Genomic DNA, 26,314 nt, shown 5'->3' on the forward strand with positions numbered 1-26,314 from the left:
CACATGTCATTCAGTCCAAACCGAACCACCATCAATATGGCTCACCAGGAGGCCCCTTACAGACCTGTTTCTTAAATTGGGCTGCACTGTCCATTGTATCGGCTTCCTTTGATATTTTACCTCCAACTGATACAATGCGTCAGTCTTTTTGTAGAGGAAGACAATTACTTGTGCAGCGAAGGTCCAGGGCCTTAATGAAGTGCTAAAGCTACCGGGCACAAAGGTCGATTTCTGCTCTAACATTAGATGACAGCTAACGGAGCAGACAATACTGTGAAAGGCTGGAGAGACTAAAGTTCATATGGTGATATCATTATTTTATTGTTCAGATTGTGTTTGGAAGTCAGTAAAGCGTAAGAGACATTTGTTGAAAACTGAATTTGAAATAGCCATTGACAAGTCACAGTGAGAGACTAACTGTAGAAAACAATGAGTGGTGGATTGAATAGGTTGTCAGTGTCAGACCGGTAGGAAGTGCAGGACCTTAACCTTCCCATGCCATCTCTATATGGTACAATACAGGGTCTGTGCAGCACTGTTTGCAGAGTCAAAACGTAAAAGAAAAAGTTTCTTAATGTTTTACTGACTCATTATTCGTAGTTACAGTGAAGCAAAGACAGTTATCAGGGGTCACTAGTATCGGTTTAGATTTACCATTTTGTCCTACTCACTCTTAACTTCCTCCTGTTTTTTGCTCTGGCTGCTATACTCTTTGTTTTTTAAGTTTAAGACACGGCTGGTGGAAACCCCAAACAGGTGTTGGCAGAGAGAGAGATGCAACATAAAATAATGTAGGTGTCTTAAGGTCATTAATCCTAATAAACAATAAAATATTCTTCCTTAACAGTAAAATTGCATGATTTCGTTATGCTAAACTGTTGGGGGACAGTTGGGGGGGGGGCTCATGATGTTGGGACAGATGGCATTTAGCTCTAGCTGTGCCGAGCTCAGTGGGACCCGAAGCTTAAGAGGTTAGGCCTGTCAAAACCACTCTGTTCATTCGCCGCCTAACAAAGTGTGGACTGTCAGCCTGTTCCGTTTAATAAACTTAAGATTTTTCTTTTGTCAACGCCTGAGCAACACTTAGCAACTCGATGACCTGAATATCCCAACATGCGTCCAGGCTCAATGGAGAAGATGGCACCTCTGGCCAAAGACTTTCCAAAATGTGTGGACATATGTCTGCTTTGGTCAGCAAAAGGATCATATTGTTTTGTTAATAAAAAAAATAAGCATGGGTCAAGTTTATGAATGACCTTTTCAGTCAATGGTGTGTTTACAGAGACATGTTTTGTTAACGATTATTATAAATTAAGATTTGCATACAATGAACGGAACAAATAAAAATGAAATGAAATATGTGGACATTTAACTTATAAAGAAATTGTTTAAATCCAACATTAAATGACTGTCAAGGGTAGAAGACCATACACTATCATGTGTATCTCATATTTATGATGCACCAAGATCCAGCATACATTTTACATTATGCATGTTTGGGAACTTTGCTCTTTATTAAATAGTTTACATAGTAGATATAGACAAGAAACACTGTAAAAGAAAAGGGGATGACATGGAACAAAGGTATTAGATGAAAATCACACAAGGGTTGTTATGGTTATATGGTATTTATCCTAAATGCCACTTTTTCTGCATTTTTGTGCTTGGCTTTGAATCAAGTCTGCAGCAACTTTAACATTTCAATCATATTTCACCACAAGAGGGAGACATACTATAACAAAGAGGGATCCTCGACCATACTGTACATTGCATACACAGGATTACACTACTAGTCTGCACTCAAAAGTCCAAAAGCACAATAAATATACACATGTTGTCAGAATATCTTAAACTGTCAGGTGTTCGAGCAGAATTGTTGAGTTGATATGTTTGATTTCTCCATCTTGTCCCCCCCCCTTTCCCCTTTCTCTCAATTTGTTCAGTGTTTGGAGGGGTCAAAGGCTGAGGGCTGGTGAGTGCTGACCTGAGCGAGGGGCCGGATGACATCTGACCTCTGACTTGGTGTGCGGCTGACCCTGGAGGATACAGCTCAACAATGGGAGGCACGTGCCTTGGCCTTGTCACCATGGTAACATAGGACCTTTTGGTACGGTAGGGGGTGTAGGGTCAAAGCTCGGCCTTTATCCTGATCAGTGTTAACCGTCTGCTGCCAATTGACTCTTATGGATATAAACACTAACCACCACAGAACAGCTGGGCACGAGTGAGGGGTCTAAAGGAGGACTGGGTAATCTCTGCAGGCAACTGTGATGGTGCTTTATATTCTCACAATCACCTGGAGAGATTCTGCAGTTCATTCCTTAAAAACTCCATAACATAAACCCATTCTAGCCACTATTGTATTGTCTGAGCAACACATCTCATGTTTCATCTTAGTGATTTGTATGTAACATGTCAGGAGGAGACCAAATTGTCTACCAAAGGTTGGCTCAAAAACTGCCTACGTGAAACAGTGATCAAAGAGGATTTCACGCTGTAGCTCAAGGTAATGATCGTTGCACAATAGACGAGATGTTGCCATGTGACACTTTTGCTTAATCTTTTTATGCCTCATTATTACAAGTCAAAACAGTTAGGGGTTGTTTAAGAGCATAAAAAGGGGAAGATTATTGAATTACAGTCTTGAATGAGGGCCAACAGGTGCAGTCCACCTGGAAGAAAACGGGTTTCACACATTATACTCTTTGATGCTGTGCAAGCTGCACGCTCACCACAGATATTCACCACCCCCCTGATCCTACAACCATACTGCCCCCTCTCTAACAAAAACACTATACGTATATATACACAAAATACTACTCATTAGATCCCATTTTATATGTACTATTTGACACATCTGCATTTTTTTCTTCACTGCTGCTACCAACCCTCCTGTCTCTGGCCTGAGTCTCTCCCCCCACTCCGACCCCTCCTCCACCTCTGCTTCTCCTGTCTCATCCCCTTCTCCTTGTGTTCTGCTGTGTTTTGGTGAAATCTCAGCTGGCAACTGTGAGTCGTTCACTAGCTGCTCTCACAATGGCCTCTGGGATTATGCTAAACGCAGCGCCTCGGCTGCTCTCCCCATCGACCGGCATCAGCGACGCCCTTTGGAGCACACAGGAAAGAGATGGAGGGCTCTCAATGAAGATGTCACTACAATTACACAAGCGCATTTCACAGACACCCTCTTGGTGTACTCTACCTCCTCTGCGTCCCCCTTCCCCACTTTTTAAAACATTTCTTTGGGAGAGTCTTTTGATGTGCAGCCTCATCCTCGCAGTTCTTTCATAATGCATGCCTATCTTGAATTTGCATGAATTCACTTTCCAGATGCTTCTGCTGCCATCTTGACTTACAATGATGTGTACTGTACAGTATTGTCTATTGAATTATTCTAGCATGAAAAGAATAATAATGTGTTGTTTTAATGAGTTTGGGTCTTTTTTTTTTATCATCTCATTATTATGAGATATTGCAGAGCCCCAGCAGCGCCGTCGGGGTGAAGGAAGAACTTTCTGATGTGGATGATACTGCATCAGGAACTGATTGGCTGATGCTCAATAGCCAACAGAACCTGATGCATTGCCTTCAGCATCGAAAGAAACGTCAAACAGTACCGGCTCCTTTTTAATGCTCTGAAAAATGTAGTCCTCTTGTTTATAAGTCCTTTGAATATTAGTTTTGTATTTTTGTTCTTAGGACTGTTAAACTGTGATGATGAACAGATTACTGGTGTGTGTGTGTGTGTGTGTGTGTGTGTGTGTGTGTGTGTGTGTGTGTGTGTGTGTGTGTGTGTGTGTGTGTGTGTGTGTGTGTGTGTGTGTGTGTGTGTGTGTGTGTGTGTGTGTGTGTGTGTGTGTGTGTGTGTGTGTGTGTGTGTGTGTCACTATTGCTAGCTGGGGGATTAGGTAATAATGACCACAGAGATGTTGTGAAACTCAAAGCAGTATTTATGTTAAGCTAAGGTCCAATCTATCACTCTTGCATTTAAATGTATTTTGTGCGATCTGGTGTATTATGTTCCCCTGTTGTGCACTTAAGTCCAAATGGAGTGCCTGGGTTTCTTGAGGTCATACGTTAGCGCGTTCTTCTTGCATGCTGACTTTTACAAATACTGTTTTAATGCGATTTCTGCACAGATGTTCAAATGTACTTAATCAGTGCTTTTGTAATATAATTTGAGAAAAGATAGTCTCCTTTAACCTAAATAACATTTCTAGAGATTTTCTCCCACCTAGAGGTGCACTCGGGGAGGGGGCACACCCACCTCAGCCTCAACTGTCTGATCTGCAAGCACGACTGTCTCATTTGGTTCCAGTGAGGAATAGCACCAAGGGGAAATCCTCTCTTTCGTCAGTCTTGGATAAAACCTCCAATTAATCTCTATTAAGTGTTTCAAAACAACTTTGATTTAACAAGTGTTTTATCTCAATGTGTATGCCTTTGTGTGCATGTGTTGAATAGCTTGCCAAGTAAAATAAACTTTAAGTGAAAGGTCAAGCCTCTGGCAATAATTTGTGTGTCATGTTTGTATTTATTTGAATATTCTATAGTTTATTCTAGGGCCATATTCTGGTTTGTTCTTGTGAGCAGACATACATATTTGTACAGTTGAGGACCAGAGCTCTGCTCTAAAATGAAAGTTGTAATGTGTATACCTGGTTAAACTCTCTCTGACTACAAGTTAAAGCTTCAATTAAAGCTTAAACACCAGTCTTGGAAAATAAGAATCACATTTCTGCCAGAAAAAGTCTCGAGTTTGCCTCTGCACCTACAGGGTATTGCACCATGCAGAATATATCTGCAGGCTTCCTGTCATCCACACCCTGTGAGTAAAGGTCACAAGGTCAGCATTAAAGGAGGAGGCGCCAAGTACATTTCTATCCATTCGTATCAGCAAGCTGTTGGCACACATGCATGTGTACTCACACACAATCACTTGCTGTCTCTTCACCCATGGGAAATCCAGGAAGCCATGCCAATTCTAGCAGATGTTCCTGAAGCGCAGGCATCCTGTAAACACCGTGAAATGTGTTTGAGGCTAATGTAGTGGTTGCTGACAGAGGTCTTCAACACATGATTTGATTTTAACACCTGCTGCACACACATACTGTACATATCTGAACCCTCACAGCTTGACATGCTCTGCATGTTATAACCATTAGCGTTATGGAAGCTCATTCTTAAAATAACATACAGAAATTGTGTAGGCCTATACAAATTAACCCTTTAACTGCCAGACCAAGAAAAAATCTGTGGAAAAATGATTTGTTTGAATTTTTTTATCAAATGGGCCACAAATAACCACAAACAATTTGTATTTGTTTGACTGACCACACAGTTTTGTTTTTATGAGCCTCTACCAACTGGTCCAGCTGGCCTTCTATGGTAAAAGTGCATTTTCAACAATCATCATATACAGTGCAGTATTTGTATGCATCAAACTCAAATAAAACACAAACTCAAATACATTTGTTTCTTTTATGGAAAATGAGCAATATATACAACCAGATATTTTCATAAAAGATAATAAATTCTAATTGTAAAAAAAAAAAATGGAAAAAAGTCATGTAAAGTGTTTTTCATAATAAAAAAAAGACTTGCTCATCTTACTGTATATGCTGAATTGGCCTAACAGGAAACCACTGGCCTAACAGCAAATGTCTATATCCTGTGTTGGCCTAACTTGCTCATCTGTGAGCAACTTTGGGCTGAATGCCATGCATGAAAGGTGCTATATAAATTATTATCACTCTTTCACTCTGAGACTCATAAGGCAGTACTAGATTTAGTAATATTACCATGAATCTAGCTATGTATTTACCATATTTTATTGAAAAACATCTCTGAAAGTTTACCATAAAAGGCCAATTCGACCGGTTGGTTGAGCATATTTTCCAAAAAATAATTACACCCTTGTTCAAACTTTTTTTGTGCATCAAGTTATCTAATTATGTTCAGTCAGTACTCTGACACTAAAATATGTCAACAATTATATGGTTACCTTCCAAAAGTTGACCAAAAATAGTGATTACTTCAGCAGTGATTTTTAGCATGCCAACTTTCTCAGAAGAAGCTAGCTCAAGGGCTTTCTGTTCAAACCACAGTGACATCTAGAGGTTGTATTGTGCATAACATGTCAACCAAAGGGTAGAGCTGGCTGAATCAGATGGAGTTAAACTTTTTTTTTTTTTTCAACAAGATATCAAGCCACAAAATGTGCTCTACCAAATGGTGGCGCTGGCAGTTAAAGCGTTAAACAGGTTATGGCTCCAGATTTCCTCTTGAAAATGCTCGAAATCATAAAAATAAGGAAAACATCCAATCAAATTCCCTATGGTGTTGTTAGAAGAACACTAGTACAATAAGGACACATAGATTTGTATTAAAGCTTAATTAAATTATCTATAATAAGTGTTATTACAGCAGTAAATTATAGGTTCGATGTTTATTGCATGGGAGCCAGGGCTGTGATACAGTGGTAACCCTTACTCTGTTTACTTTGGGTTCTTGCACCGATGGGAATATGTTCGCTCTGTGAAGCAATATAATGACTAAGGACTAATCACAGATTATTTTTTAGCTCAGTTTTCCATCGATAGCCGTTTTATGATTATTACCTTTTTTTTATCACTAGTCATCAGTCTATAGAGGGAGCCACTGTAGCCTGCTGATGGTTTACTGCTCCCCGGTGAGAGAGAAAGCCTGAGCTCAACCTGCCCGGTACACCGCCCCCAGCATGTCATAGTATACGAGCCGCATGTTCATCACAAGTGCTACTTGCACTCCGACTAACATCCAACATCTACTGCACTTTCTGCAGAATAAAAGCCAGCGCGCACGGATTCGCAACAAAAACATAACCCGGGGACATCTTCGGCAAATTGGAGATCCGCAGGTAATTGCAGGTACGCCACGGGATGACAAAGCTAATGCATACAGTACTGCGATGTGAAAGATAACAATGATAGCTGTTGAAGGATTGTGAATGTTGAAACAAGTGAGATCTTTTTTTTTTGCAGTAGCACTTGTTTCTTGTGTATTTCTCTTGTTTCAGGGAATTGCCCAGTAACAAGTGTCAGTCGGAACATTGTGCGGTGAACGAGGCAGAGTAATATTTGATTGGGAGGCTTGTTAAGTTGAACATGTTTTGTGCACATTTTAATCAACATGAGCTCTGCATGGCTGATTAACTCGTTCATTTTCCTGACAGTGACTGACACAGGAGGGCATGTTTACGCACGATCTTTACGCGTATTACGCACTAATCCTTTTGGAATAAATACAGCAGAAAAACACTTCACTTAGTTGAAGTCGCAGATTTAGCTGGAGCAGTGCCAACATAAACATCACGCCAACAGCGGGAGATGTTGGGACTCGTTAAGCAATGCCATCAATGATGTAATAACTGGTATTAAAACTTGTAGGCTTGTCAAGCGAAAAATGATCTTGCACGCTCTATCCATTTGGTTCCTCTGCATCTCGTTACAGTGCTGCTCCGTGGTTTGGTCGACATGCTGGGGATCTGCGTGTGTCTGTTTGCGGTTTTCACACATGTCCTCTCTCAGGAGGCTGAGGAGCCTGTCTACTACACAGTAAGTGAGAGATGTTTAACACCTCGTGTTTCTCTGGGACTTGGCACGCTGCGTACTTTCATTTGCTGATGGGGAACTCAGTGCCTCGTGTTTTTAATTATGATGTTACATTATGGGACAATTAAATATGTATAATTTCATGGTCATTGTTATCCCTCCTTCACAGTGCACAGAAGGGTATGAGTATGACAGTACCAAAGAGCAGTGCAGAGGTGAGATATTGACTGACATTTTTAAATTATCGGTTAATATAACACCGTGCAGCTTTTAATGCCTAATAATGATTTTAATAAATTCAATTAAGTTTAATATATGTTATTTATTTAACCTATTGAAATATTCCAGTAAAGAAAATGCTATATATCATCTCTTTTCTTTCTGTCATAATGTTCCGTCCCTCTCAGACATCGATGAGTGTGAGTTGTTAGAGGATGCCTGCAAAGGAGGTATGCAGTGTGTCAACCACTTTGGTGGATACCTCTGCCTCCCCAAGAGCGCCATCATCTATATCAGTAAGGATGGCGAGCAGGTGCAGCTGCCGGACCCTGTCTCTGCTGTCCCTGCTGTCCCTGCTGTCCCTGCTGTCCCTGCCGTCCCTGCTGTCCAGCCAATCCAGCCTGTACCCCCCCGGACTACAGGCACCCTTGGGATCTCTCCGAACAGCCGCACCATCCGCTGTACAGCCGGATACACTGCAGATGAGCAGAACTTCTGCAGAGGTAAGAGCAGCACCCACCCCTCTCTGCTCAGCCAAAAGAAGATATCAAATAGCATCAAAGCTAGACTTTTCCATCTCTTATCGCAGTAAAAAGAGAAAACGAACATATCCCTTATAGATTCACATTCAGACATGTTTTCCATGCAGCACTGCATCTGGCTAAAAGCAACAAAAGCATACTACTGATACTTAGGAGGTCAAAACATTACCCAAAACAAACATTTAATTATGCCAGTATACTGCGGTACAAATCAGTCAGTACATTAGAGTTTGAATCTGCACCCACATTTTTAGGGTGGAATCTGTCACACGAGGGCCGACTTTAAGTGTGGCAGCCGTCCCTTTTGAACTTCTACATCATTTTTTTATGTATTGTTGAAAGAGTTCAATTTCACTTCTGAGGAGCCTTTCAACACTCACTGCTTGCTAAAGACTCAAGAGCCTCAATAAGCAGAACTCCAAAGGTGAACTGTTCATCCAACTGCCTGACAGTCATCAACAGCTAACCCATGCGTAGCTGCCAGATGTGTTGCAAGCTTCTTGTTTCTTCTCTCTGCGATGTCATGTTTTCTAAACTCTTTGGTCGTTTGCAGCATGATGTTTTTGGCCCGAGTTCAGAATCTTCTTAAAATATAAGAAATTGTCCTTCTTAAGTGCATTAAGTTCTTCCTCTTCAGGGGCAAATCAAGAGATGGGGTTAACCCTAACCCTGTTCTCATATTTAAGCCTTTTTACTTAAAGTATATATTCCCTTGGCTGGGCGCAGGTTGAGATTTAGGTAGCTGTGCAAAGCTGTGTGGGTGTGATGCTGTGTTTGGGCAAGACTCTTTGATCTTTACAAATGGGAGTGGTTTACAGACTCATTCTTTGTCTCTCTATCACACATACACCCACCTTCTCGCTCTGCGCCAGATGTTCATAGCTGCACCTGAGAGAGCATCTCTGATGGCATGTGTACAGCTTTAACTTTGCCATCTGTCTGTGTGAGATCAGGATGTTGAGTAAAAGTAATGTAAGGCAAAGTGCACCATAACCATAAATCTTATGTGTTCATTGGGTAGGAGTTCCTCATGCCAATAGGCAGAGGCATGTGGTGAGTGGCTGTGTGGTGAGGCTTGTGGTCACAGAGCTCCAGTGAAAGTAACACATTTGATTTTACACCTGGGGAAAAGATATGTGTGAGGTGCTTTATGTGTTTCTCTGAATTGAAACCCAATTAGGTTTTATTAGAGTGTAAAACATGGCAGCATATCAGCTAAATTAACCACATAAGCAAGCTGGCATGGGTGCAATACTTATTCATTCGCTGGCGTGCCGTTTCAGTGCATGGGCTAAACAAAGATAGGCTGTTGCTGTCAGTGTTATTGCTTTGAAATGACGGGAGTTTAAACTGGAAGGCGTCTCGTGCCGTCTCATGGGCGTACGTTTCTGTTGGTGGAGTGATATAATCTTTGTTTACATCAGTCTCTGGTTTCTCTGTCATTACCTTTAACTCGCTACAATGAGCCAATTGTTCTTGGACACAGAATTGTCTTTTTTTCTTCTTTTATTTTATTCCACAGCGGCTGTGTTGCATAGCTACGTATCTTGCTAGCGAAGGAATTCCCATTAACTTTCAATAGGGGGAAACCTCAATGTATCAAATAGCGCTTACATCAGGCTCCTTCCCTGCTAACTCACCACTGTGGAGGAAACCTAGAGTGCCGAGTCAGGTAGGGCAGAGGGGAAGATGAAAGGCTGACACTCACTAAATAACCACAGAAGTGCCGGAGCACTGACCAAGCCAGGTTGTACAGACGTCATGAGCCGAGCTGCTGCTGAGCTGTTTTGGTGACTTACTGCTGAGCGTGTGGTGAATAGTAGAAGGTTCAGCTAAATGCACTGGAAAAATAATGCTGCCAGTTTTCCAAAGCTTAAAATCTAAAAAAAATAAGAATATTTATGCTGATTAAAAGCGAAAACACACCACAAATTACATAATACACTTCACTATGTTATTCTTCCTTCTCAATGTAGATTTAATATTCGTTCCCATTTTGCTAATGGCGCAATAAAGCCCTTTTGGCCCTGAGTGTGAACCCGAGAGAAAGTGTGTGTTGTTGCAGTGACACATCGGGGAAGTTGGCGACCCCCCCCCCCAGCCCCGGCCACACAGACACACTCTGAAGCCTTACTGTATGTGTGACAGCTTAATGATGCCTTGCATTTCCATGACCTCCCCCCACCCTGCAAACATACATACACACACTTACTGTGTTTACCATAAGGAGATGCCTACAAGTGGCTTGTTGTAGTCTTATGTATGCATATTAACTCTTATTTTCAGCAGAGGTGAGATAACTTCCTCCTAGAAGTTGAGGTTGTTCATCAAAAGCGGAGGAATCGTTTACGTATGATGAAAAGTGGAAAGGCGTTATTTTATGATCCTCATTTACAGTTGAACATTGTTAGAGAGTGCTCATAACAAACTGATCTGTACTTGTAGTGGCTTCAGGCATTTGATGTTGGCCAGATCGTGTTTTACACTTTCTGACATTCTCCTCTCACGTCTTGAGATCACATACTTATTTTTAATGTCTAAATTAGATACTCATGCGCTGCAGTATGGGACATGAAAATACATGACACTCCTGTTTACCTGTCTGGTTTCTTGAGGTCATGCAGGCCACATTACCACCTACATACATGCCTGACTGATTTAAGCCGGACGCTCTTTACCTGCAGTGGCTGGAAATCTTTCCTAACTATGTTCTATTAAGTCCGTTAATCCTTGTGTGACAGAGAACTTGTGTACTTTTCCAAACAAGGCCGGGTGCATGCAATAACATTTTTCCACACAGATGCAATGCACTTGGGAGGAATATCTCTGGAATGTCAGTGGTGGTTGTTTTTTCCGTTTGCTCCCATCTTTTGTGATGGAAGGAATTACTCACCACCTTTGACAGATAAGCATCGGATCGATCTGTGAGGAGCAGGAATGCAGAGAGCAGAACAAGCAGAGAGACGTGACGCTGCTGCACAATTTGACCTTTACAGTTTATACTTTACAGCTCCACTTGTTGTCATCTCATCCTGACATTTTACACTTGAAGAAACAAGCCCTAGTAGCCACACAGTCTTTGTGAAAAGATGTGAGGATACACAGAGAGCGATTACAGTTTTTCAGGAAATTCCTTTAGATGTTATCCTGTCAGTTTTTGTTTCTCTCTAACATCCATCAAAGATTGGCAACACAGATTTGGAGAAGGTTGCATAGACTTCAACAGTGAGGGGAACGTGATACAGGACATACAGGATGTTAAATTAAACGTTCTGCTATGGTTTTGTTGAGGAAGTGGGATCAAACACAAGCTGGCCCACTTTGTTTAGGGTTACTCAAACAAAAAGACACCTGAGGCACACCTTTGTGCCTGTTGAACCCTCCTATTACCAGCTAAGCTCTTGTCTTCCACCTGTTCTCAGACTGCTACAGTGCGTCTTCACTATGCGATTCTCCTTGTACACCACAGTGTGGTTTAACTCTCTAACTCCTTAGTTTGAACCTTTGGATGGTAGATGCTTTCTAGGAATGACAGTGACTGAGCATCTCAACAGTTTATGACCAATTACATGTGTTTTCGTAAAAAATAAATTGAAAACCAGTCAATAAATCATCCCTATTACTAGATGTTCAAACCACTCATTAGTAACCGTATCTGCCTCAAACATCTAGTAACCTTCTTGTTTTAAAGTCTGTTCTTGGTAATTAAAATTGTTAAGATTGTTGGCTTTCAAGACTCACTTTCCATTTGCAAACTGTGCCAGAAAACCTGTTGATGTTGCAACTTCTGATAAATAATTTTTCCAGTTTCTAACTGCTCTTTTAATTTCCTAATGTATTTTGACATCAGTGTCTCTATGGCAATAAACATAATTTAATCTCTTGATCTAAGCAATCAAGGGTATACTGGCTACATTTTTGGCAACACCATCCTAAAACACGATCAACACATTACAACAAGAATGACTTCCTGCCCTCCTGTGTTTTTACAAGCATGACATGGTGACAGTATTTCATCACCAGAGATAACCAGAGTATTTTTCAGACTCTGTGAGTACAAGCCAAGCAGCCCCCCTTCTGGACTGTGCAGTGTTGCCGTACAGTGTGCTGTTATTGCTTGTGGTTTTGCTGCTGGCTCCTCGCTGGCTTCACGATGGCAGAGAGCAGAAAGGAAGCAGCTTTGCCGTGCCTCCTCGACGCAAGTGCTTAATGTTGTTGTTATTATTCTCCCCGAGGTCGGTGCCTGTCCAACGTCCAGCTGCTTCCTCCTCTGATGTGCTTACATGTGTTGCTCTTTCCGTTTACATCATGATGGAAAGGGTCACAGGGCTGCTATAAATCACTATTGCGCTCAGCTGGGTGACACTCGCATGCGATCGCAGATTTCGTGCTGCAAACAGTTTCTCCTTTTACTCGTTTTATCACTCTTTTATTTTGACCTTATTTTCAGGTTTCATTCCTTCCATGCCACACATTTTCTCTAAAGGCTACAGCTGACACATGTCAGTCGGCAGAGTGATTGAATATCGAAATTAATAGCAGGAGAATTGCTCTTTTTATTTTTTTAAGACATTTTCACAGTAACAGGAAGGATTATTATCAGTTGGGAATGTAGCTGGCACACTGGATGGATTTTCAAGAATGTCAAGACTGTGCCCGACCTTTTAGAAGAGTGTAGAACAAACTCACAAATCAGTTAGTGTCAGCATGACTAAAACTCCTCTAACTTTTGAACAATGAGAGCGATAGGCAAGGGGGAATCTTGGGAGTGGTGCGAATAGCAATAGCATGGACATATTTGATGCCCTAATAGGGATGGGAATACACAGAATATAATGTTAGAGTGCCTTGAATTCTTTGATTTCTTATCTGCTTTGTGTTCGGGCTTGATTTGAAAGGGGAACACTACCACTCCCATTTGTCCTGAGGTCGTGTTCGAGCCACTGATAGCTGCATTTTACGCTGCATTGCAGAGAGAATTATACACAAATGAAAAACGTGCAGTGCAGCGTTTGCCTGAAGGGGTGATATTAAGGTGTTTGAGGTTAAGCAAAACCAAACGCTCAGGGTGTATGACATGCTAATAAATTAGACATTGTGAAATGTTATGGGCTATTAACTTTTTAACCTGCTTTCCCAAAGATTGAATTATCCAATAATCAGAGGGAAACAGAGACACCGTCCAACAGCAGAACGGCTCCAACTGTTTTTGGAACAGCTTCTGCTTTCCATTGCAGTGATTCAGTGAAAACAAGACTAAATGCTCTCAAGTGATAATTACAACAAGCCCTATCATGTCAGTTTAAATCTGGAGCAAATAACACATTGTTTTGAATTCTGGCCAAACACTTTCTAGTTCCCGTTTTGGACACATATGCTGTTTCTTTCTCAGCAATATGCACGCACTAACACACTACATCTCTTTATAGTGTAACACCACAATTCGGTATATAACATTGTAAAAGACCATTTAATGTTCAAAGCACCTCAAACAGTACCTCTGATGCACACACACCCACTTGTTCATTACACACACACACTTGCATTCTTTGAGCTGCCGCCATTCCCGTTACTCCCCCAACTCCCACAAGGCATTTAGAATTAATCTCCTTGAAAAGCTAGGAGTTTTTAACTCTGACATCACATATGCACACACGGCCATAAATCTAACTTCAAATCTTAAAAAGCCCTTTTTGTTTAAAAAAAAAAAGGCCTCCACCCTTTCTCCTCATTCTTTCCTTTTACATCTTCCACTCTCCTGCTGGACAGCCTTATCTTTCCCTGTGATGTTACAGCAGGCTCTAAGAGGAAACTTGTAAGCTGTGTTAAATAAATCCTGAAAAAAAGGAAAAAATCTGACCTCAGAGAACAGAGTCACTTCTCCACACACGCAACACATCATCACATTAGATGGTAAAATCTGTTTTCCTGTGTAAACTATATGGACTGTACTACATGTGGTAAGCTGTTGAGGCTTTATGGGACCTTAGAACCAGCCACTCCCCACACACACACACACACACACACACACACACCCACACCCGCACACACACACACACACACACACACACACACACACACACACACACACACACACACACACACACACACACACACACACACACACACACACACACACACACACACACACACACACACACACACACACAGATGCACACGCAAACTTTTGTGGAACTTTGTACTGGCAGCCTTTAAAAGGTTTAGTGACAAAATAGCGGTTACCACAAGTTATTCCCGTGAATGAACCTTTGGATTACTGGAGCATTACACAGCATGCTTTTATTTAGAGCTATCCAAGCTTTCTTAAAGGGGATAAGAATGATTCTGACTTTTCCTACACAGAACTTCTTAGGAAGCATCGGTGCATTGTTCACATTTAAACAATTTACAGTTAGCCATGTGCAGTTACTTCGCACCAACAGATGGTTTCTACACCCTATGTAGGAGAGTGTTAGAACATGATCCAGTCGCAGATGTCTGCCGTGCACCAGCAACACCTTTTTTGATGGATTTACATACACAGTGGCATATATGTAATTGTACTCAATCCCGAATGATTTCAAGTGCACCTGATGTAATTTTTGTAAATCTGTAGCCTTGAGGCCATATGTGGAGCAGCTCTGACACTAAAAAAGAAAACTAGAAGTTTAGTTTGCCAACTGTTATTGGTCAAGCTCTGCTACCTATCTGATTGGTCATTCATCTTATCCAAGAAAGTAATTGCTTACCCTAATAGATTGATCACTTTTAGTCACTTCAAACAAAAACAAAACTTAAATCATAAAAAGACAAATGTACCTTCTGTTGGGCCTTGGAGCTTTAGACCAGAGACTACAGGGAGTTGTTTAAGTCACCGTGATCTCACACATTTGTTCGTGGATTAGGTTTTAATCCTCAAATTTGGGTTTTTGTGAGCACCAGTACCAGACAACACTGTGTGGTTTCCCCTTGTCAGTCACAATTTTGCCACCCCCTAAAGTTTCTTTATAATCAATAGTGAAGTATGGTAATTGTTGTTATAGACTTCTATACAATCCGTCTACCTTTTGCAACTCCTGCTGGCTATTAGAAATAATACAAGTTGGACGCATTTCAGCATTCGCTTTTTTTACTTTTCAATCCCGGAAGTTACCTTACCTAGCTGTAGACTGCAAAGTTTTATTAGTTTATCAGTTTGGTGACAGTTCTTTGTGTCACTAAAACCATAACATTTCACCCACATCTCAGTTGTTGTCTGCTTCTTGGCACTGTGATACCCAACATCATCCCACAGGACTGATCAGGAACCAGGAGCCTGTGACTTGTCTGAATATATTGCCAGAAGGCAGGGCATTTCCAGTCTCAATGAATCACCAAATACCTCCAGTAAATAGGCGTGTTTGTGATTCACACTAAGTGCTTGATCCTGGCTTCAACTATATGTTAACATTTATTCACATTTTTAATTGATTCTGCAGGATTTCACCTCCAGTTTCTTCTCTGACAAGCACCTCACTCTGTTTTTCTATAAAGGCTTAGCTAGTGGTTTATCTTGCTAGCTTCTTTAGCTACCAAACAAGCTAGCTAATACTCTGACTTCTGTATTGTTGGTTTCTCCCATTACTGTTCTGTGTGTTCAAACTACAGTACAGCTTAAAAAATGAGTGAATTGTCCGACCGGCCCACTTTGGTACCGGCCCACCGGGAAAGCTCCCGGTATGGCCAGTCCGTCCCTGCCGTTAACTGAATGAAGGACGTTAGACAGTATTGATTTTGCCACCCAGATAGATGCAACCTTTAATAATAAGCCAAATCCAATCTCAAGCTAATCATCCACATCCAGGTTTAGTGTATCTCCTCATCTAAGAGACTGAATCTGGATGCTCCAGGTTCCCCGCCAGCAGTTAGACTCTCCATTGCACCAGGGCTTTTTTAACAGCATCTCTTTATGCTCTTTGGTCAGTATATGTGATACTGCTGGAGTCCAAGCATTCAGTATCTCATTTGGTGCTGGTTACGTTTGCTCTTTCCCAGATGCCTATCAAGCCACATCAGAGTGTTAGAGTTTCCAGAACAACAGCGCTTTTATCTTTGTCTGTCACTAAGCGGGTCACTGAGCAACAAGCCTCTTCTGTGCATTCCTCCCTGAATGCAATTCGCACCAAGTTGTCTCTCAAGTGCAGCTTTTAGATGAGCCCTGCTTTTGTCCCTAATGTACTGAGTTCATCTTATCACTGTGCCCCCATAGAGTCGAACACATTTTAGCCCTCTTCCATTTCCTACCTTTAAGAAGTGAACACAACTTGCCTGTCTACCTTTTAGTTTAAAGGGCCCATCTGCAGCAAATCAAGCCAATTTCTCACCAGCACCAGTCCTACTGGATGGTGGAAGTTTTAGGACTGGCATATGGGTCATTTGAGGAACTGGGAATGGCGAGATAAATCAATCAAACTTTATTTGTATGGATTTCATAAGGATTAGCGCAGTAGTGCAAGTGCTTCACAGATAACTGACAAGATGGAACACTGAACGAACAGTGAAAACAACAGAAAATTAACATTTTGGGACCAGTTTTTGCACAATAACTAAAATAATTCTGTTAAAGATATTATTTAACAATCTTAATACATTCAAAAAAGTTGTTTAACAATATCCCATAATGGGAATAAAATCTATGAAATCATGCAAACATAATGTCTGTCGAAGCAGGACCGAGTCTAGTACTATTGTCAGGTTTTTCTGACTATTGTTAGGCTATGCTTGTGTCGATTCATAATGCAGTTATAATACCCCCCCTCCTCCTTTCCTGTGTGTGGTATTGAGGATAACTGTCTGTCATGCTGATGCCCACTGGCTGTCTGCATATGATGGGCTGTGTCAGACCACCCAGGAGGACGGCTGCTCAGGGATGAGAGTATACAATAAGGGTGTATTTGTAGTGTGTGTGTGTAGGGGGGACGGAAGATTGAAGTTAAGTTAATGGGGGTGAGGGGGGGTTTATGGTGAGACTTTTTTTTGGGCTCTGACTCCAAACAAACCAAAATGAAGAATGTGTTCAAGATAAAAAGATGAATCTTTCCACTGCTGTGTGGCCCAAACTGGAAAATTCAAACGTCTGCTGAAAACGATTAAATATCAACTGTTTGTACAGTTAGAAAAAATACGTTTAAACCTTTAATTGGTAACTTTTGATTTGGCTTTTCTAAAATCTTGCTTATCACTTAATTGGTCAACAATTAATCTGTTGTTTAGATCAGAGATATTGTACGCTTGTAAAATGGTTTGACCTGATTTAAGAAATGTAGCATCTTTCTGAAGAGATTTTTGCGTTCAAGCTTCTTCTTAAGTTCTTCTGCAAACATCAACTTTTTACTTATCATGTTATGTAACTTTCCAAAGATGGGGTGTCGGATAGAAAGTGGATCTGTGTGCTTTTGGGTTGATGAAAGTCTGATGAGAGGGGAGGCGTTATGGTAGAAAGCATAAGACTTATCAGTTGAGCTCTCTCTCTCTCTCTCTCTCTCTCTCTCTCTCTCTCTCTCTCTCTCTCTCTCTCTCTCTCTCTCTCTCTCTCTCTCTCACACACACACTCACACTCTCACCCCCTTCAAAGAGCTGTCCTGTTAGCAGGAGATATGATCTGTGTTTTCCCCTTTACCCGGAGCTTCTGAATAAAAGCCCTCTTTATTTAATCGCCTACTCTCTGTGTGAACATGTGTGTGATGTGATGGTGTCAGTGATCACAGAATTGTTTGACTGTCTGTGAAAAGCAGTTCACACATCGCAGATCACAGAGTTCAGATAGTCCAGACATGTTGCCTTGCTTTGTCTGCCACATGTTCCTGTGTACAGTAGGCATTAACTTGGCTTCCTCTCACTGTGTGTGTTTGTGTGTTTATTGCAGACATAGATGAATGTGCGACAGGCAGACACACTTGTGGTCCTGAACAGACGTGCTACAACACCAGAGGCTCCTACACCTGCCAGTGTCCTCAAGGCTACCAGAAGAATGGAGACCACTGTGTAGGTGAGTTGTTGACGCAAAACATTCTCCTCTGCAGGTCAAACGACAGAAAAATAATCACCAACTATCTTGACTAATAAGATCCAAAATAAAGATTTCCTGCTTTTTTCATCATTCTATCTGGATATCTCTGGGGGTTTAACTGCCAAAAACATGCAAGGACTTGAGAAACATTATTCACATAACAAGCAGATAAATCGATTGTGAAAATCAGTTCTTTTGGTCATATGACTAAAACTGGTGTCAAGCCTTTGGAAATGATGTTGTCTTTTATCAACTTATTTAAAAAAATTGCTATTTGAATTGTGTCTTACCACTCATATTTTCATGAATTTGTGTGTGTTTGTTTTTCCTTGCAGACAGAGATGAGTGCTCCCTGACTAACTACTGCATGCACAGATGTGTGAACACACAGGGCTCATACTACTGTGAGTGCAACGCAGGTCACAAGTTGGCCAGCAACAACCACAGCTGTGTTGGTAAGTCATTAAAAAGTAATGTGTGTACTCGTTTTTTATTGTGTACAACATTACGTTGTACATTTTTTTTCTTTCAATGCCTTGTTATTCAGAGGAAGCTTGTGTGTTGCCAGATCTAGGCACCTGTTGTCACTTGCATGTGTATTAAGAGTTTATTATAATAAAGTGCTATACTGTTAAAAAATTATCAAATAAAATGGTAAACTGACATCTGAGGAGCAACTGCAACTACTTAATGATACAAATATAAGTAAATAGATTATTTCACACCCACTCGTATTCGCTATGCAAGCCAAGAGCCTTGAAGAGCTTCAGATGGTCAAAGATAAAACTACAATATTAAGTTCCATGCATGTAAAACATCTGCTTTTGTTTCAGATGTGAATGAGTGTGATGTGGAGAATCCCTGTCAGCACCACTGCTACAACCTGATTGGCTCCTTCCTCTGCCAGTGTGACCAGGGCTACGATCTGGCTGTAGACAAAGTCTCCTGCCAAGGTGGACACACACACACACACACACACACACACACACACACACACACACACACACACACACACACACACACACACACACACACACACACACACACACACACACACACACACACACACACACACACACACACACACACACACACACACACACACACACACACACACACACACACACACACACACACACACACACACACACACATTTTTTACATAAACAGATAGACATCAAAACAAATTCATGTTTGTAAAAGATTTCAACGTGCACCGCCTCATCCTCGTTCTCCATCTTATCTGTGTTTGAATGTGTATATTTCCTGTACAGACATTGATGAATGCGGCTTCTCCAGCTTCCTGTGTCAGTACCAGTGTGTTAACAGCCCAGGAAGTTACTCCTGTGAGTGTCCAGAAGGATATCAGCTGCAGGGAAGCAGGTTGTGTCAAGGTATTGCAGTCCTCCTTTTTTTCATAAATCTTATTTTTTATCCCTTCTGAATGTATTTATTTATCTAGCTAACCCTCCCCTCTGTTTTCACATCAGTTCCTCGTGTCTTCTTCCCTTCCCCCTATTCTTTAACTCTTTGAAAATAACTGTATCATCCTGCTATCACCGACTTTCTTTTTTACCTCTCTCAAGCGGGAATGAAGGCCACTCTCACCCAGTACTGTCATGGAAAGAATGCAGAGGTTAAGCAACACAAACTTGGTGTTGCCCCGCTCAGCCACCTCTGTGAATTTATAAGCATGATGTTGGTTTCTTGAAGTGGATTTATTTGAAGCTCCGGCGCTCGCTCAAAGGGAGAGCTGTTATTTTTTCCTCTCCCCCTCGGTCAGGTGCAGGGTTTATAGGGGGAGCCATGAATCCGGCTAGTTGTGTTATGATGATGAATCCAGGTTGCTGTGCCAGAAATAGACCTGTGGTTTGGGGCATGTTTGATGGGGTTATTTTCATGGTGCTGCAGGGAAAGAGTTGCAGTAAGGGCTGTGTGGGGTTACATCGGGGGCTTCCCTCAACTACAGATATGCAGGCTTTCCTCTTGTGTTTCCTTTCACCTCCACAGCTGCTGGAAATTCAGCAACAACCCTAAGACACAGTTCCCAAATTGCACTGTTTTCACAGCTCGGTTTCATGAAGCGTGTAGAGTTTATGTGTTTTGGAAGTGGGGGATACTATTGTCAAGCAGCTATTTTTGACAACTCAATTCTTTTTTCTCTCTCTGTCACTTTGCCAATCACAAGACATAAATGAGTGTGAGTCGGGGACCCATAACTGCCAAGAAGATGAAATGTGCTGGAACTATTACGGAGCCTTCCGTTGCTATCCCAGAAACCCCTGCGAGGCCCCTTACACCAAAACCGCTGAAAAGTCAGTAAACTTCATCCAGTTCTTTCTTTTTAATATCAAGTAGTGCCTTCAGTTTCGAACAGATTGTCTAAACTGTTTTGTGTTTGCAGTCGCTGTATCTGCCGCTCTCAGACTGAGTGCCTGAATCTCCCACCGTCAATTGTCTACAAATACATGAGCATCCAGGCGGAGCGCACCGTACCAGCAGACATCTTCCAGATTCAGGCCACCAACATGTACCCAAACACACAGAACACCTTCAGGATCAAAGCTGGGAACGAGGCAGGAGAGTTTTTCCTGAGGGTAAGTAAAAATGTTGTTGTGTTACATGAAAAGCTGGGGGGAAGTGTAATGGGAGACAAAAGTACATTCTCAACTGTATCAGTGTCACGATGCTGTCAAAATCTGCAATTCAAAACTAAGTTAATGACATTACTCACCTATTGACGCTTTTATCCTTTTCCTGACTCCACCTCCAAAACATTTCCAAAACTGATTTGATCAACCTATGACACATGTAACACAGAAGTAACAGTTTTGCTGTAACAAGATATCATTTGTCACTATAAGCAAACAAGACAAACAATCAACAGTTAGTCCGTACGTCATGGATGTATAAAAAGCTTGTACCCTCAATGCTAACACATAGCATGCTAACATGCTTACAATAACATACTGTCTAGCAAGATTACCATACGTTTTTTGAACGTTCACATTTGCTTATCAGTAAAGATAAAGTACAAGTACATAAAGTATATGGGATAAATAGGTATTAACCTACATTCTTATTGAATTATCATATCTCTTGCAGCGTTCCAGCAATGTGAGTGCCATGCTGGTGCTAACCAAGTCTCTGTCGGGCCCCAGGGAGTACGTGGTGGACCTGGAGATGGTCACTCTCCATCTGACCATGAACTACCGCTCCATCTCTGTGCTGCGGCTCACCATCATAGTCGGGCCATACGCTTTCTGAGCACCACAATTCCCAGCAGCCCACACACACCTGGTTTAGCTAACATAGCAGTGTAACACAGCAGATGCCTGTATCAGCATAACATACATTTTACAATACAATAACGTAGGCTGCCCCAGACTCGTACAGCACTTCCAATAGGCTTGCTTTTGACAGCCCATGCTGTGATTTGACCACTGGGCACCTTTTCTCTCAATGTGTTCTAAGGAATTAAGCACTGTAGTTCAACAAAAGCACTTCACAATTTATATATTTTTAGTCTTTAGAGTTGAACCATTTTTAAGTTTTTGTGCCTGAGGTGGATTTAAGAAAGATAAGATGCTGGATCTAATTTACTTCCCCTCCTTCCAGAATAATAAACAGAGCCGTGGCAATCAGGAAAAGGGGCCTAGTGGACACAATTCGTAACTGATGAGTATTTATGCAGCCGTACCTACATTAATCACTTTGTTTCAGACCACATTTGCTTTCAATAACCTGTGTGTGCATCAGTGAAAGGCTATGTCATATGAAAGAGAGAAAAAGCACATTTTCTATATAAATGTACATGACAAATACCCAATATGAGCAGCTTTTTATATAAAAATAAATGACGGACCTTGTAAATCACAGCTTCTGTTTATGCATGTAGTAGGGGTTAGTGCTGCTGCGCCACACTGTTCCTGCAAGTTTTTGTATAGTTTTACTCATGAGTAATAATTTCCAGAGAAGTCCAGAACAGTTCAGAAGTGTAAAGGAAGTGCCTGTTATTTGAGAGAGTACTAAACTTCGCATTTAAACAGGCTTGATGCACGTGGACTTTACTCACAGGAGTAAAGTCATGTACATAATATTGAAGTTACAAATCTGTGTGTGATTGTGTGTGAGTGTGTGTGTGTGCGGCTGGCTTTTTGTATGCATGCAAGCAAGTGAAAGTGTGAAACACAGAGGGAGATAAAGGGAAATAGTGAGAAAGAGCTTGTTCTCTGCCCCCAGGTTTGGTTGATGTGTTTATGCGTTTCTGTAATGCCATCCCCACAGACCTCAGTCAGACAGGCAATAACAGAGATTTCTCTTTGAACTCGAGAACACGCACAGGAAATGACAGCTTTCATAACACACCTCGGCCAAGTGACCGCTCACTGGTGCCACGGCGATTCTCCTGAGGAACAGCTGAGCTTTCTTATGTCGGTCCCAGTCATGGAGTCACACACTGGCACCAGGCTGGCTTGCGTGATAAACATAATTACAGTGCTTTGCCCTATAGTGTGACACAGGGGATTATTAAAGTGTTAATACAATGTCACCACACTTTTGGCAGAATGAGAAATCTTTCACTACCTGCTTTGCCTTTCGTGACTCCGCGGGTCTGCTGTGGTTTATTGCTGAGACACTGTACACTGTAGAAACACAGCACTGAAAACCACATTAAACACCAACATGTTGTCACCACTTCAAGTGTAGAAAGTGATCCGTCTTTATGTGGTTCCAGCAGCAATAATGCCATAGTGCCTTAGAGGTATACAGTAAAAAATGTGTAACACTAATCGTATCATTTATGCTGTCAAGACTTCCTTCATTGAAATGCCTTAATGATTTTCTCTTCTATTTAAAATATATTTTGTCATATGTATCTTATATTGATTCTACTCTGAAGAGCAAAAGTTATATTGTTGAATAAAATATGATGGATAAATGGGGCTAGGTTGTTCTGTTTTTTTTGTTGTATCTAACAACTAAAGAGAGAAACAACAAATGTGTGAAAACAACGCTGCTCGGCACTGTTATTGCAACACAGTGAACAACATCTGACATCATATACAGTATAATGGAAAATGCAGCGGTTGTGTGATATGCTCCGCTGCTCTTCCAATGCTTTTGGGAAAACGTGAGGATGATTTCATCTGGATATAACAATGATAAATGCAGTGAACATGATGCCCTAGCCATCATATCTATCTTATTTAAAGAGCTCCAGCGGGGATGTAGTAATATAGTATGTTGAGTCAATGTGTGCTGAGGGACAAATGTGAATCCTGCACACACACATATACACCCAACATATGTAGATGTGAAATGGTTGGGAGGGGTTTAATGGTAAGTTGTTACTCAATCATTCTTCTGTCTAAGAGATTTAGTCAGAGCAGCGTTGGGACGTGTAAAATGATACACGATGTGTCATTGCTCCCCTAACCCCATCTTCAGCTCGTCGCTCATTGGAGCTCTGTGTTTTGCTGTTCGTGCATGATTCAACCCCCAGGAGAAAACATTGCTCACCCACTTTTTCTGTGACTCAACCATGTGCTGAACTCCCAAAGAAGAGCAACTTTTTCATGTTTTTGATTAATATTCCACTCAGGGTAACGGAGGATAATTAACTTAATCTCCCAGCATATAGCTAGACATTTCATTAATCACGGTTAGATTTATGAAATAGATCAAAGCCAGAGACATTGGATGTAGATCACAGGGATGAAAAAATGAAAAAAAGTTCTGTAAGTTCAGTAAATTGGATGTTTGTTACCCTCGATGCTCTCCTCACTACAGTATCCCAGTGATGCAATAGCTGTCCTCTGTTTTTTTTACTGTTTTCATACTCTGAACATGTTTGGGGTCAGATCTCAGAAAGCTGTTAATATTAAACAGTCATGAATTTACACAGTCAACATTTCCAAAAAGCAAGTGGACATGTTTCAGGTTTGTTATACCAGTTAGAGAAAATGACAGTATACATGCATTTCCAATACATAGAGAATATTACTTCCAGGGCCTGATTCACTAATTAGAATTCAAATTATTTCTCAGTAAAATGATTGTAGTAACTTAATTGAGGATTATTTGATTTGCTATACAATGTGATCCAGCCTCAATATTAGGTATTTATGAAATACTTTACTTAAGATACCGTTATATTTTAGTTTACATTTGTGTTTTCTCTGTGGTGCATACAGTAAAAATAAACAGATGTGCCTTTAGTTCAGTTAACAAACAATAATTGCCAGAGAGCTTGGAGTCATGTGATATCAGGAAGATGACATATTTTATGTTTTACTTTGTAAAAACAAACCAATATTATTTTAAAGAGCCACTCAAACCTTGCACAGATTGCCATCACGAGAGCCATGCAACTCGTGTGACTTAAAACAGACAGGAAAATATGAGATAGGAATTGAATGGTTTCAGGCTTTACAGTGCAGCAACACCACATTAATTTAGACTTTCACTGGCCTCACACTTATCCAGGTTTAACCCCAGGGCCCACATCAAACAAATGTTGTTGAAACTCAAGAGATTAATCACTTTTAACTGGGAGATCACTCACAATCACTTCATAGCGTGCAGTTGCTTTATGTTCCCCCGTCTTGAGGTCTTTCAGAGTGGGTGTCAGGGAGAGAGGTAAGAGGTGTTTTCACGGCAAGAGAGAGTGCACCCAGAGGTGAGAAATTAGTCGTTTATTGGATGGCATCTGAGATCGGAAAGATATTATGAGATGAGGTCACTTGTTAACACTGGCAAAAGGTGCCACACTATGGTGGCATAACCGCACAGGGGCATTCACAGGGAGACACACTCTCTCACACACACACACACACACACACACACACACACACACACACACACACACACACACACACACACACACACACACACACACACACACACACACACACACACACACACACACACACACACACACACGCATGCCACTCAAGAAATCGCTCAAGGTAACACGAATATACACACGTCAAACAAATTAGCAGGACCAACCGTCCATGGGAGCGTGTTTGTGTACGTAAATTGTGAACTCTGCAGGTATGGTAGGCTGCCCGGTGCCACCACATGTGGCTGTTGAACACGTGCCAGATCGTAAACACTCCCTGCCTGGTACCCAACCACAGATGTCATTTCAATCAGCCTTCAGTCGGGCTGAAAAAATAAATCCTGGAGGTCCATACCTGTGTGATTACATTCTCTAATTATAGTTTGGAGCAGTAACTCTGAGATGACTAAACGAGACGGGCCCTGTGGGTGTTGTGAATGTAATTATATCCTGACAATTAATAGGCCCGTTCCTCAGAGAAGAGTTTGTTACATGGTGACGTACCGGACCGTTTCTAGTTTTGCCGGGGAAGCCTTTGAATTATGACATAATTACAAGGGAAAACATGATATACAAGGATGATAATTATCCCCAAGTACAGTAACCGTAAGTGGCATTGCTTTTTATGATACAAGTTCATATCAAGGGAAAGGTTTATATATCTCCTCTAAGGGCTTGCTACACCGTGTTGTGTTAATCATTAGCTGCTCGATCAAAAGAGGACCTTTCAGGAGTGCAGCATGTTAATGCAGCTGAAGAAGTGTTTTCTTATTCAGGGGAGGCTTGATCTGCTGTAATAGTGCAGGGTGTGCACACACGAGCAAAGAAACATAGATCTTAGAGGCAAGGGGGGGGGGGAGGATAAGGAAAAGGCCCACAGGCCATGCTTCAAACAGTGGCTACTTAATTAACACCCACTAAGCACATTTGCAAAGAACATGTCCTCCTTTTTAACAATCTATTACTAATCTCTAAATCATCCATAATTAATAAAGCTCCCAGTAATGGTTTGAGGTTTGGCTAGAAAGTCTTGATTTGTTCAAAGTCACGGTGAAGGAGGGAACAG

General features: G+C 41.3%; 1 protein-coding gene across 2 annotated transcripts; it reads left to right on the forward strand.

The window, feature by feature from the left end:
- Positions 1-6,722: 6,722 nt before the first annotated feature.
- On the forward strand, positions 6,723-23,348 carry efemp1 (EGF containing fibulin extracellular matrix protein 1). 2 transcript variants are annotated; one of them, XM_034152437.1, is made up of 11 exons: positions 6,723-6,908; positions 7,492-7,595; positions 7,762-7,807; positions 8,000-8,314; positions 18,258-18,380; positions 18,737-18,856; positions 19,235-19,354; positions 19,676-19,795; positions 20,590-20,716; positions 20,806-20,998; positions 21,507-23,348. In XM_034152437.1, exons 1-11 carry the CDS (start codon positions 6,761-6,763, stop codon positions 21,666-21,668), a joined length of 1,578 nt encoding a protein of 525 aa, XP_034008328.1. In that variant the 5' UTR covers positions 6,723-6,760; the 3' UTR covers positions 21,669-23,348. The 2 variants fall into 2 exon arrangements, with proteins under 2 accessions (XP_034008328.1, XP_034008329.1); XM_034152438.1 differs by having other exon boundaries at positions 6,779-6,898.
- Positions 23,349-26,314: the final 2,966 nt, after the last annotated feature.

Source organism: Trematomus bernacchii, unplaced genomic scaffold, assembly GCF_902827165.1.
Source record: "Trematomus bernacchii unplaced genomic scaffold, fTreBer1.1, whole genome shotgun sequence".
Taxonomy (NCBI): domain Eukaryota; kingdom Metazoa; phylum Chordata; class Actinopteri; order Perciformes; family Nototheniidae; genus Trematomus; species Trematomus bernacchii.

Bases quoted from the DNA above. Each gene is read 5' to 3' on its own strand.
- efemp1 (XM_034152437.1), top strand. From the start codon at position 6,761: ATGTTCATCACAAGTGCTACTTGCACTCCGACTAACATCCAACATCTA. The intron at 6,909-7,491 runs GTACGCCACGGG...ATCTCGTTACAG, and splicing joins AGATCCGCAGGTAATTGCAG to TGCTGCTCCGTGGTTTGGTC. The intron at 7,596-7,761 runs GTAAGTGAGAGA...CCTCCTTCACAG, and splicing joins AGGAGCCTGTCTACTACACA to TGCACAGAAGGGTATGAGTA.